This window comes from Trachemys scripta, chromosome 16 (genome assembly GCF_013100865.1).
Source record: "Trachemys scripta elegans isolate TJP31775 chromosome 16, CAS_Tse_1.0, whole genome shotgun sequence".
NCBI classification, from domain to species: Eukaryota; Metazoa; Chordata; order Testudines; family Emydidae; genus Trachemys; species Trachemys scripta.
In genome coordinates, this window is record NC_048313.1 from 9,013,948 (window position 1) to 9,026,814 (window position 12,867).

General features: G+C 63.1%; 1 protein-coding gene across 1 annotated transcript in view; it reads left to right on the forward strand.

Moving 5' to 3' along the window:
- Positions 1 to 10,357, forward strand: part of LOC117888969 (putative Kunitz-type serine protease inhibitor) — an 18,026-nt gene extending 7,669 nt beyond the window's left edge. Inside the window, exons 4-8 of the mRNA XM_034792766.1 lie at positions 5,934 to 6,104; positions 6,583 to 6,642; positions 7,747 to 7,917; positions 8,154 to 8,195; positions 8,496 to 10,357. Of these exons, the coding sequence (XP_034648657.1) occupies positions 5,934 to 6,104; positions 6,583 to 6,642; positions 7,747 to 7,917; positions 8,154 to 8,195; positions 8,496 to 8,662 (611 nt within the window). The 3' untranslated portion in view covers positions 8,663 to 10,357. The remainder of the gene's footprint in view (positions 1 to 5,933; positions 6,105 to 6,582; positions 6,643 to 7,746; positions 7,918 to 8,153; positions 8,196 to 8,495) is intronic.
- The last annotated feature ends 2,510 nt before the right edge of the window (positions 10,358 to 12,867 follow it).

Below are 12,867 nucleotides of genomic sequence, written 5' to 3' on the forward strand. Positions count from 1 at the left end.
GGCTGCGGGAGCCTCGCGGGGCTGGCGTCTCCAGCAAAAGGGAGACAGTCTTGATCCCGGGTGCGGGGTTTACACACCAGCCAGCCCACCCCGGCTTAGTGAGACTGCCTGGAAAAACCTCCTGGCAAGTGGTGGATGTTCCTTGGCGCTGTGCAGCCAGAGGGGTGGGTGTGTGAGTGACTCCGAGTCCCAGGACACTGGCAGGGTGTTTGCTCTATTGTCTCTGCCTGCTGGCCCCCCACCCCAGAAGTGGCTGCACCTTAATAGTTTGTTCCTGCCTTTACATTGCGTTCTCTGGCGGAGGGTCTCAAAGCTCTTCACTGAGGCTAGGTGTCCTGTAAGGTCCCTTCACTGCCCCACCCGTGGGCCAGGATCTCACAGTGCTAGGGGCTGTACAAACCATGAAAAGGTGCCACCTGCCCCAAAGAGCTGGTCTCCTGTCCCTAAGGTGGGGTGGTAGAGCTGGGACCTGAACCCGGGAGTCCTGACCCCCATGCCTGTGCTTTCACCACTAGGCCAGGTAACCTCTGTGTTATGCCGTGGTGGTGTAGCCCTGTGGGTCCCAGGATATTGGAGAGACAATGGGTGAGGTCATGTCTGTTTATTGCACCAGCTGCTGCTGGTGAGAGAGCCAAGCTGGTAACCGATATGACCTCGCCCACCTTGTCTCTGGGCTCTAGAAAGGGGCATTCTCATGCTCCGCTCATCCCTGGGGGCGGATAGGATCAGGTTTCAATAGGAGCGCGCCTGCCCTCCCCTGTAGCTAGCCTGAGTTACAGCAGTGGTTCTCAACCAGGGTGTGCTTACCCCTGGGGGTACCCAGCGATCTCCCAGGGGGTACAGCAGGCTACGTGAAAAGCCCTAGTGAAGTCAGTACACACTGAATTTTCACACAATGACTTGTTTATACTGCTCTATGCACTATCCAGTGACGTGCAAGTACCATATTTATATTCCAACTGATGTATTGTATAATTATATGGTAAAAGTGAGAAAGTCAGCAATTGTTCAGGACTAGTGTGCTGTGCCACTTCTGTATTTTTATGCCTGATTTTGTAAGCAAGGTTAAGTGAAGTGAAACTTGGGGTACGCAAGACACGTCAGCCTCCTGAAAGGGGGACAGGAGTCTGGAAAGGTTGAGTGCCAGTGGCTTGCAGTTGTCAGGAACTGTGTCCTGGGCACAGAGCTCCCTTTGTGACCACTTCTCCCCCCCCCACGGGGTTGGCACACCAGAACTTGCTGCAAAGTCTAGTTGTTAGAGGGGCTGGAGAGAAAGGGACGATGGTGCGGCTCTCGGAGCTAGAATCAGGTTATCTGGGCCAGTCACATCTGGCTACGGGGGGGGGGGGGGGCAAGGGCCAGGCTGCAGGGGAACTGAGCAGCGCAGACCCTGGGGCTAAGAGGAGAAGAGGGTGCCGGAGCCTGCTATTTCCCTGGTGTAGTGTGCGACCCTCTGTAACCCAGAACCAACCTGGCCCCCACGGTGTAAAGATGGCTCCACCGCCCTCCTTCTGCTCTGACTCTGAGCTGATTGAAGGTCATTGGCCTGGAGCAGGGAGCTTTCTGCAGCTTCCTCTCCCCACCCCACATCCACCTTGTCAACAAAACAACTTCCTGGTGAGCGCAGGCTGCGGCCCGGCACCGTCTCTCAAGGCTGCTTGCTGTGGGTGAGCTCACCCTGCACCAGTGCAACCCAAGTGGTGAATTCAAACGGGGCGCGTGAAACCCGTGCAACCCTCAGGGTGGCTGCTCCGGTTTGGGTTGAAGAACAGCTCGTTGGTGCTTAACCTAACGCTGTTCCCGCCGGCTAGAGGAAAGCCGAGTTCCCACGCAGGTTTGCGCTGTTCAACGGACTTGGGTTTTAAATCGATGTAAATGGCACCAATTTCCCCCTGTAGACAAGTCTGTTCTGAGGGTGCAATGTGCAGAGGCACAAAGGGGCCCGGGAACGCGATCGCTCTCCAGAGCTAAAACTGGGGGGTGGCAAAGATGAAGGGACTTGCCCTGCACTGAGGCTGTATGGTCCGGAGACTTGGGACCTGCCGATTCAGGGTTGTCTGAAGAATTTCAGTGGGGCTGTGCGAGCGGGGCTGGCTGTGCGAGGGGCTGTGCGAACACAGAGCAGGAGGCTCTCCTGCAGCGGCTGCCTCTCCAAACCCTTCCCAAGTGCTGCTAGTGCCGTAGCTGTTCTGTGCCCTGCGCAGGGCTCACCTCCCGGTCACGGCTCGGGTTATGTCCCGTGTTTCTCCAGGCCAGGGCAGCTCCGTTTCTGGCCTTGGGGCAGAGAAACTTGGCGGGCCGAGTCTCCTTGTGCTGAGTCTCCTTGTGCTGTCGTTTATCCAGTGCGAAAGGCCGCCGTTCTGACACGGGCTGCTTTATGCCTGCTCTGCAATGGGTTAAACACCTGCACAAGGTGCAGGGCAGCGGAAGTGGTGCCCACGGGGCTGGCAGCTCACTGTAGCTCTGAGCGTCTGGAGCCTGGCGTGTGACCCCCTCTCCCCTGGCTCGTCAGCCCGCCGTGACTCATGAGGCGGATGTGAACCTGCCCTGCTGAACTGCTGCTCTCAAACCACAGAGGCCTGTCTGGGGAGGGCGTGTGCTCGGGGTCACAGCAAGGTGGTAACTACGCTGCTGGCTGCGATGTGATGTCTCAATTGCTGGCCGGTCTCTGCCCGGTCCAATGGCAGGTCACACGCTTCCGGAGGGGCGGGGAGGGGTGTGTGAGAAACTCCAGCAGGTAAATACTCACTCAAATACCCGCCTGTCTATTGGCAGGGAGGCAGCAACGTGCATTTAAACTTGGCCGGGCACGCTGGAGTGGCCTCTGATGGGAATAGAATTGATTCTTTGTAATCGCCCCCTGGTGCTCGGTGCTGTACGCTCCTGGGACCTGCCCACACCAGTGGGTCACAGGGCAACACAGTTCCTGGCCCAATGAGGTCACGGTCTGATCGGTGGCTCAAAACTTCCTCTCTCAGGTCCTATGTGTCTGGGATCATAGAACAAAACCCTCAGCAAACAGGTTCACAGTCTCCCCCGCCCCCCCCTTGTGTCTGGAGAGAGTGAATCATCGCTCCTCTCCATGACTCCCTCTGTTCCAAGGAAAGAGGAGGAACTCAGTGGAGCTGGGCTCCTGTTGGCAGCGGGAAGTGAACGAGTGTGCGCCGGGGTCAGGTCCTGCCTGCAGTGGGCAGAGTGTGCCGGACACCAGCCCAGTGAGCTCTGGTGCATTGAAAAGCCTGCCAGGCTTTTCCGAACAAACCCCTGGCAGCTTCAGTCGAAGGTCCCGATCCTGCGATTAGCGCCACCCAGGAGCAGAAAGTGTCACCGCGGCTCCCTTGCCAAGATCGGGGCCAAGGGCAGCCGGGAGCTGGGGCTTTCCCGTGCGTCCTGCCTCTCTGCCTTGCTCCCTCTGAGCTGCAGTGGGACAGGGAGGGGGAGCTGAGGCCAGTGGGTTGGATCAGGCCCCTGGGAGGGGACTGCTTTGGGGCAGGGGGTGTCTCTGGGTTCGTGGGGGGCCCTGGTCTAGGACTGAGGCTCCGAGGCGCTACCCCAGTGTCAATAATGGCACCAAACGCCCGCAGCCAATGCCGCGTCCTGGGGTTCGGGTTATTGCGTCTCGCTGCACAGCCGCTGCTCGGGTGTGAGCCAGAGTGAAACTGCGGGTGGCAGAGCCGGTCCAGCCTGTTCTGGGTGACTCACCGAAGGCTCTGGCCGGAACAGCTTGTGCTGGGAACAGGTCTTTGGGGGGGGGGCTCCTGTTGCCCTGCCTGGCACCCGCAGCACTGGAGGTGTCATGGGAGGCTCGAGCTTCTGAATCTAAACACGGAACTTCCCACAGCTTCCTCCCCTCCCCGGCTCCCTGATCCACCAGCCGAAGGGCTGGCGCATGGGGCCCCACGGAGGCCTTCGGCTGCCTGCCCTGGGAGCTGTGTGACGGGCTTGTCTTGTCTGGCAGAATATCTGGGCATGGGAAACTGCTTTGATCCCTTTCTTTTCTAACTCCTCCCTCCTCTTCCCAGTCCCATGGGCACAGGGACCCTGGCTGAGGGGCTGGGCACAGGGACCCTGGCTGAGGGGCTGGGCACAGAGACTTGTTTCATTGCTACCTGCCTTTTAAAGGGGACTTACAAAGGGGGGGGACGGGACTGAGCCTGAGTCTTGCTTTATGGTGGCTGGAGCCGGAAAGGGTTAAAATAAACAAATGACTGCTCGGCATGGTGCCTGGGGGGCCTGGCTACCCCGTGGGGGGGGGGGGACAGCTTGGCATGTGGCAGGTGCTTGGGGAAGTGAGGTCTGACCTACCGAGATCCAAGGGATTTTTATGGGGCCTGTTCAACTCTGAGAATAAGCAGTGGGGAGCCCCCCAGGGAGCTGGGACGCAGAGTCTGTTAGCTGGCAGCTTTCCTGCCTCTTGGGGGGGGAGCGTGTTGTAAACAGGCCAGGACCTCGGAGCCTCTTGGGGGTTGCTGTTGTATTGGAGAAAGCTGGTCAGGTTTGCATCTGGGCAATTCAGGGCTGTTCCCGCGCTGGTGGCCTCTGAACGTGCAGCCCCTGGCGCAGGGATTGCACAATGCCTCTTGACGGGGGATTGATGTGAACAAGCGTGGCTCTGTCCAGGCGGGAGGGGCCTCGCTGTGGAAGGATTGCTGGCTCCTTTGCCCGCTGGGTGTCTGACACCCCCGTGCTCTGTCCCAAGCAAGACGAACGCGCTGGTGTGCTGCTTGCCTCCCAGCCCCGTGGGGTGACCCTAGGGCCGCCCTTCTGCTTTGCTCGTCTGGACAGCGCAGCTGCTGGTTTGGGGGGGGTGCAGCGAAACGCCAACGCTGCTCCGGCTGCATGCGGGCTCTTTGGCTCCCCACAGCACGGTGGGGCTCGGACCAGGCACTGACAGGGGAGGGGATGGACGAGACCTGGTTCCACCTTGGCCTTTTCAGAAACAACACAGAAAGGAGGGTGGGCAAACCCTGAACAGCCGCTCTGAGCATTTCCTGCTTTCCCCTCGGCCTCCTGCCAGGCCTTTGCTAAATCCCTGTTTACCAACCGCAGGGCTGAAACCACGGGACCGGGTGTGGAACCAGGAAGCACTTGGGGTGTCTAATTTAGAAACGGCTTTGCAAGAAGTGCTCTGAAAACAACAAAGCGTGGAGCCAGCCAGAGTGCCTATGGGGGGGCAGCCCCTCACCGTTACTCGCAGCCCTGGAGAGAGCCGGGGTTCTTGGCACACCCTGGCCCTGGGCTCCACCCTGCAGAGCGACGTGGGCTGAAATGCTTCAGCTCGGGCCCCGTTCTCGGCCTGGCATCCCAGGCAGTCGCTTGCACCACATGCTGATTTGCTAGTCCCTGGCGTCCAGCACTCACTTCGCTCTAGCGCAGAGGTCTCAAACGTCCTGGCACTGCGACCCCCTTCAGACAACGAAAATTACCACCTGGCCCCAGGACTTCACTGCCCTGGGTGGGGGGCATCAGAGCCACGGCCCAAGGGCTTCGGCCCCGGGCCCCAGCAAGTGTAACACCAGCCCTGGTGACCCCATTAAAACTGGGTCCCAACCCACAGTTTGAGAACCGTTGCGCCAGCGTGCGCCAAACCCCAGCGGATGGGAGCAGTTCTGAGTGGTGCTGGCTCTGCAGTGGTTAGATGGCTGCCAAGGGGAAAGCCCCCTCCGTGCAGTGTCCTCTTCGCTGAGCTGTTGCTTCCTGGCCGGCCCCTCGTGCACGGGAGGAGCTCCCTGTAGGCAAAGCCACTTCATTGCCCTGGGTGTGCTGAGCGCGCGGGGGGCCTGCCACGCTGACCCGCTGTCTGCGTAGATTTCCCCGTCTGTCAGGCTGGCTGCACTGTGCTGAGATTGCCGGCTGCTGGGGGCAGGGCCTGTCTGGGTTCACCTAGAAACATGAGCTTATCGCTGATGAGACACCTCTGCTTTGGTCTCCAGAGCGCTGCCTCTTGCCCAAGGTGGTGGGCAGGTGCCGGGCCTCCTTCCCGCGCTGGTGGTACAACGCTACAAGCCGGACGTGCCAGCGTTTCACCTACGGCGGCTGTGGGGCCAACCTCAACAACTTCCTGGTGGAGGACGAGTGCCGGGTGACATGCGCTGTGGCCACAGGTGAGGGTGTGGGGGGTCCCGCTGTTGTTTTGGGCTGTGGCCCCGTGTGGTCTGGCTACTGCGTAGCTTGGCGGAAGGTCTAGGGAGCTGTGGGGTGCCTGCCCCTCTTCCTTGGGCTACTCGGGCGTGGCACACGCCTGCCAGGCAGGGACCATTAAGGCAGGGACCAAGTGTGGGCAGAACAAGACTAGGGAAGAAACATCTCTCACCCCTGAGCTGCTCAGAGGCCCAATGGGGCTGTGCTGGGACTCAGTCTGGGTAATGGACAATAAATACGCTGGCTCTGTTTGGACTGGGAGCAGCTGGTTGCAGGGAACCCCGAGCTGGGTGCAAGGCAATAGATCTCCCGGGGCGGAACCAGGAGCCAGTGGGCACTGACGCTGTCTCCTGTAGTGGGCTGGCCTGGTGTAGGGGAAACGCTTGGCTTGTGTGGTTCGCTCGCAGTGCAGGTCTGATGTCCAACCCCCTTGATTTCCAGATGGGGAGGACTTGAATGAGATTCCGCAGGCCAGCCAGAGAACAGAGCAGAGTGCAGATGGTGAGCACTGGGCGGTGGGGCTGCCTTCCTGGGGGGAGCCCCTGCCACTTGGGGGTTTATTATGATCTGTAGGGACCAATCCTGCTCCCCACCCTGGGACAGAGCCCCCTTGGGGCTCTCCCAGCCCTGACTTTGATAAATGGGACATGCCGTGCGGGGCCGGGCGCCTTTCCCATGCGGAGCCTCGAGATAAGCAGCTACCAGGAACGTGACCTCCTGGTGAACCCGGAATATCTGATGGGGGATTGCTCAGCGCCTGCTGACTGCAGCCCAGCCCTGGTGAGCCCCGCAGCCTGTCCAGGGCTGGCGTTCCCCTTAGCCGAGCTGGACTGTGGGCACTGACGGTGGTGGCCTGCCCCGCCCTTCCCAGTGACAGTCAACTGCTGTTCCTCCTGGCCCCTGGCTTCCCATCCCCTGTGTGTCAGATCTGGAGTCCCTCAGCCCCTCTCCGGCTCTTTTCCTGCCCCCCGAGGTGGGGAGAACGCTCAGGCCGGGGTCGCTGATCTCTCCTCCCCCCGGGGGCTGCCTCGTGCCCTGCGGTGAGTCCCTGAGACGCAGCCTGGACCGACCCCACCTGAGTCTGAATCAGCAGCCAGGTATTGCTGGAGAACAATCGGTAACGGCCGCCATTGGCCCCGAGCTGCTCCTGTGTGACCGGCGCGGCTCCGCAGCATCCAGTCCAGTGCTCTGGGGCTGAGTGGGGGCGTAAAAGCCGCCCCGGTGCCTCTCCTTAGGCGGGGCACATGGGCAGCGCTTAGAGCCTGAGATCCGTGGCTTTGAGTCCTTGTGCCTGGCGCGAGTCTGCAGAACGGGAGCGGGGGCCATGAAGGACTGAGGCACATGGGGGCTGCAGGGCTCAGTAGGGACCCGCCCTGCAAAGGGGGCTGGAGCTGGTTCTGTGGCAGCTCTGGGTGTTGGATCGGCTGCTGCGAGGGGCCGGCCTGGAACCCCCTGACGTGCCTGTTCTCTCTCTCTCCCCCTCACAGAGGAGGGGGGCACCTCCTTGTAAGGCCGCCCCGGTGCTGTGGGGCAGTGCCCTCTCGCTGTGGGGCAGGGAGTGGGGAGCCAAGGCCCTGCGTTAATGCGCTGACCTCTCGCCCCCAGAGTCCTGTGCTGCGCCCCGCCTGACCGGCCCCTGCCGCGCTGCCTTCCCGCGCTGGTACTACGACCCGGCCGCCCGGGCCTGCAGGCAGTTCATCTACGGGGGCTGCAAGGGGAACAAAAACAACTACCTGCGGGAGGAGCTGTGTCTGCGCCAGTGCAGTGGGGCCGCAGGTGAGGAAGCTGCTTGGTGCCCCCCGTGGGGCAGGGTTTGGGGGCGCGGGCGGAGCTCTGGATTGGCTGGCACGGCCCTGGGGGTCGCTGTTCACATGGGGCGCTGGGCCAGGCCCTTGGCTGGCCGCTGACCCTGGGAGTTGGAAGATGCTCGAAGGCTGCAGCCGGTGGGGGGCCAGGCAGGGAAGGGGCCGTCTAGGGCACAGCCCGTCTCAACTCACTTTTCTCTCTCACAGGGGGTGCTGAGGGGCCCGAGCCGGGCGTTCACTCCAGCAGAGGTAAGCGGCGCTCGACCCCTCTGTCTGCCACGTGGTCTGGGTGGGATCCCCTTGGCCAGCTGGCTCCCCCTGGGCCTGGGGGTGGGGACATGGGCAGAGCCGTGCCCTGGCTCCAGCTGGGATCTCCTCATGCCTTGGCTGGGCCAAGCCCCTGCTGGGAGGGGTCTGGGGCTGCGGACGCAGGGCAGGAGTCTGCCCTCAGCAGCTGCCACGTATTCCCAGCTCTGCTCGTCAGGGCCTGGTGGGGACTCGCCGCAGGCTCCGAACCCTGCGGCTCACCTGGCCCTCTTCTCCCCGCAGTGGTGGCCCTGGCCGTGCTGCTGGCCATCCTCGTCGCTGTCCTGCTGGGCTCCGTGGTCGTCTTCTTCGTCTGGCTGTGCAGGAGGAACCAGGAGCTGTCTCTGAGTGTTCCCTGGAGCCCCCTGGACGACAAGGAGTACCTGATGAGCAACGCCTACACGCTGTGAGGCCAGGCAGCCGGCCCATGGGCTGCCCCTGCTCCGCTGGGCTCCGGCCGGGACCTGGGCCTCGGCCGTGTGTACCTAGCAGAGTGTGACTGGAGCTGGGTGTGTGGGAATGTCCCTGGGTTATAAACTCCCCGCGCCAGCAACTGCTGCGTGTTTGTGTCCCAGCCACACGGGCGGGGCCTTCGCTGCACCCAGGCCTCTTTCTCAGGGGCTTGCTTCCATTTTTTTAAACTTTTTTTTACCAGAATAATTAGTGTGAAGCCTGCTAGTGGCAGACACCTGGGGTCTCAGACGCCTGGCCATCCGTCCGCAGCCAGCAGGGCCTCGCAGGGGCCTTGGGGCATCTGGTGCCGTTTCTCTGCTTAACAAGCCTTTAGAATCGGGGGGTGAGGGGGTTCGGTTGGGAGAGATTTAAATAGCCAGCTCTCCGAGTGCCAGCCGCATGCTGCCCGTGCCTGCCCGCGGGGCCCCGTTCCCTAGAGCGCGGAGCGGCCGCTGGGGGTCCCGCCCTGCGGGGCTGCTCAGGGAGTTGGTGGCAGGATGTCCCCAGCATGGGCGGCGTCTGGAGCCGGCAGTGCAGGGATAAATGCACAGCGGGGGGGGGGGGAGCGGGGGGAGCTGTGTGCCCCCCAGGAAGGGGCTCTGGAATTCTCTGAGCAGCCTGCCCAGCCCCCAACTGCCCCCCCCCCCCGCTCTGCCTCCTGGTGCCACTGACCAGCTGATCTGCCTGGGGGACCCCATCTCCCCATGGCCCCGAGGCACCTATAGGGTAGCTCCTGCCCAGCGTGGCAGGGACATGGGGTCATGGGATTGGGGCGGCAGCACTGTGGCTGCGGGTGGGGTGGGTGACCCAAACCCTGGCCCTGTAACCTGGCGTAACGCCCTAGGACAGGGAGCTCTTGGGCTGGAGGGGTCTGGCACTGCCTGGGCCCTGGCTTCCTTGGGGGTATGTTTCCCCCTTCCTACCATGTGTTTGAGCCGGGCCTAGCCCAGCAGCTGTGGCTGTAGCACTGAGACAGGCAGCCGCTTGCTTGAGACCAAATCCCTGCCCCGCGGGCTCCCAGGGACGCTGAGGGGGACCAGCTGGAGTTCCCACCCGCCTGGTTCTCCCACACCGCTGGGAGTGTGTGGGGCACAGGCCCTGTTAACTCTGCAGCCATGGGGCTGTCACCTGCCCTCAAGGCAGCCGGAATAGGGGCGAGGGCAAGTCCAGGCTGGGGATTCCAGCAACGCTGCCCTGTCCCTGCAGAACCGTGCTCCTGGTCCGTGGTCGAGCAGGGCAGTTCTGGCCTGCAGGCCGCTCCACTGGCCGGTACTAACCAGAGCTGGGTGCAGCCCACACTCCAATGCCTTGCCATGGCATAAACCTCATTGAAACACACCAGGAACCCATCTGGCTCGGTCTCCACAGAGTTGGGACTGGGGGGTGCTCATTCCCCCCCTTCCAGCTCTGCCTCCGCTCAGTGTCTGACGCCAGCCAGGACCTGGGCCCGTAGCAGCCGCCTGGCTCTGGGCAGGGCCTGGTCTAGTGTCTGAGCCCCACGTTGTGGGTGTCGCTGGCAGGGTTGTTTTATAGTGGGGGACGTAGAGCTCGCCCGAGTGCAAGGGGCAGAGTCTGGGCACTCGGCCAGGCTAGCTGTTAAATTTGTTTTTTACACTGAGATTTCTTTGAATAAATGAACAAAGGAAACAGTTCTGCTCCTGTGCCTGCCTCGAGCCGGGGCCTGGCCCTACCCGAACGCCTGTGAGCGTCACTCCGAGCAGGTCTGCACACGCTGTAGCGCTTTAAGGGGGCTGCTCTGAGGGCACAGGAGAGCCCACCCTCACCCCCCAGGCAGGATTAGCCCTCCCAGCCCTGTAGCGCTGGGGGATCTGGAATCGCTGGGGCCAAGCGTTGCCCGTTGTCTCCCTGCCCAGGCTGGGCTGCAGCGCCAATGCTGGGGCTGGGGGGGGCCCCACAACCCCTCCACATGCAGCACTGGGCGATCAGCTCCGTGAGCAGTGCCAGCCTCTCTCTCCCCCCCCCCCCCCCCATGTCGCTGCAGGCTACTGGCCCCCCGAGCCCCTGGACTGGACGGCAGAGCCGGCTGCTAAGAGACGCGTGCAGTGCGATGGTACCAGTGATACAGCCCAGGACTGGCACTGTGCTGGGTTAGCCCAGGCCAAACCACGCCAAGCACTGAGCTAAGCCAACCTTGGCCCTGGCCCATTTAGCTGAAGCTCATGGGCAGGGGCCTCTGGATGAAGCCGGAGATCTCGCTGCCCCAAGCGGTGCTGGAAGAAACCAGGGAGTGAGGTAGCTGTGTCCAGTGGTCACAGCCCGTGGCCCAGTCCAGGCTGTTGCTAGCCGGGCTCCAGGCTGCACCAGACACGGGTCCCTGACACGCCTGTGAAACACGCTGGGGGCTGCTGCATGGCTCCGGGGGTGCTCTCCAGTGCCTGTCCCAGGCAGAGCCGGGAGTGGAGCTGCCCCCGGGAGGGGGAAGGAGAGTCAGTATAAAATGGAAACAGGCTGGTGCTGAAGCTCTTTATTTGCACAGGACCCCATGGGTCATGGAGGTGTCCAGGCTGCACCACACGGCCATGTCCCCTCCTCAGCCCCCGTGGGCTCCTCTCTCAGTGGAGGGGGCCAGTCTCCGGTGCCCGTGGAGCAGGGCCCTGGGCAGAGCGCTCTGCTCCCATGATCGCTGCTCCTCGTTGCCCAGAGGGGCAGAGCAGAACTGAGAGCAGCCCTGAGGCTACTCTAACTGCGTGGGACCCAGCACAGCGGCCTGCACCGCTGCCGAGGGGTTGGTTAACAGCTTCGTGCCTCCTCCAGCAGCTAGCTCCATATTCGCCCCAGCGCGTGGGGGCAGAATCACTGGAGGCCCCACAAAGGGGAGAAGAACCCAGGCGTCCTGGCTCCAGATCCCAGCCACGGCCCAGGCTGCCTGCCCTGAGCCTGCAGCACCAGCGCTGCCTCTGTCCCTCAGAGTGTGGGGTAGGGGACAGCGGCCATGTGCCCCTCCCACACTCCAGCAGCTGGGCACAAGTTGTGACCCCTGACGCCCTGGCCCGCCGGGCAGCGAGAGGCTGGCTTCCTTTGTTCTGTCAGCTGCTCCCACAGGTCCCTCAATGGCCAGGGTTCAATACGGTGCCTGGCTGGCTTCCTGCAGCCTGCGCTGGGTTCTGAGCCCGGCAGGGGGGTGTGGCTCATGGGGGTGGCACCAGGAGCTTCCTACGCGGGCACCCCCACCTCTGACCTCGCGGCTCTGCCATGGCCAAGTGTCCGCCGTGTGCTCGTCTTCCCCAGCCGCTGCGCTGGGAGCAGGTCCGCGGCCGGCCAGGCCCAGCACTGCTAGGAGATAAAGCCTGGGTCAGAGACATTCGGCCCGTTGCGGCCGGAGCCCAGCCTGCACGCGCTGCCCCAGGCCCAGCCCTGCCGCTGTTAGTCGGACCGTGGGCAATAGGGGGGCCCCCCAGCTGTGCGGCCCTGGACAAAGCCCTAGGCCTCCCCCCCAGAATCACCCAGCTCCGCCTATGGCCTCGGCTTAGCGCTTGGCACAGGCCTGTTCTGCTGCCCGCAGGGCCGGACGGGGGGAACGGGCCCAGCTGGGGGCTCCTGCTAACGTGGGCTGGGCCGGGGCCCCTGCTGGCTCAGGGCTGGTCCCGGGTGAGCAGCCAGGCCCCCCAGGGACCCCGAGAGTTCACAGAGCAAAGGCTCGGTGCCGGTTCTGTACCTGGGCTGCCGGGCGGGGCCTGGAACCAGCAGGTGCTCACCTGACGAAGATGTAGAGCATGTGGCCTGGGTCAGAGACGAACACCCTGCAGGCGGGAACAGTGTCAGCCAGCGCCCATCCCCCTGGCCTCTGGGCCCCACCAACCTTTCTTCTGGCCTTTCTACTTTCCTCCTGGCCTCCCTGGGGGCGTCGGCCCCCCTTCACACAGACCGAGCTGCCCCAGGGGGAGGTGGCAGCAGAGACGGTTCCTGAACCCAGCTTGCCTGCTGCCAGGCCCAACCCTGCCTCGTTCGCCACGGGGCTTGGTCACCCGCTGAGCCCGGGGAGATCCACGGCCACCCCCTGCTATCCGCTGCCATGGGGGGTGACACGCCAGAGGGGGCTGAGCTTGGGGCAGGCTGGGAGCCAGGACTCCTGGGTTCTCTCCAGCTCTGGGAGGGGAGTGGGGTCTAGTGGTTGGGGGGGGGGCTGGGAGCCAGGACTCCT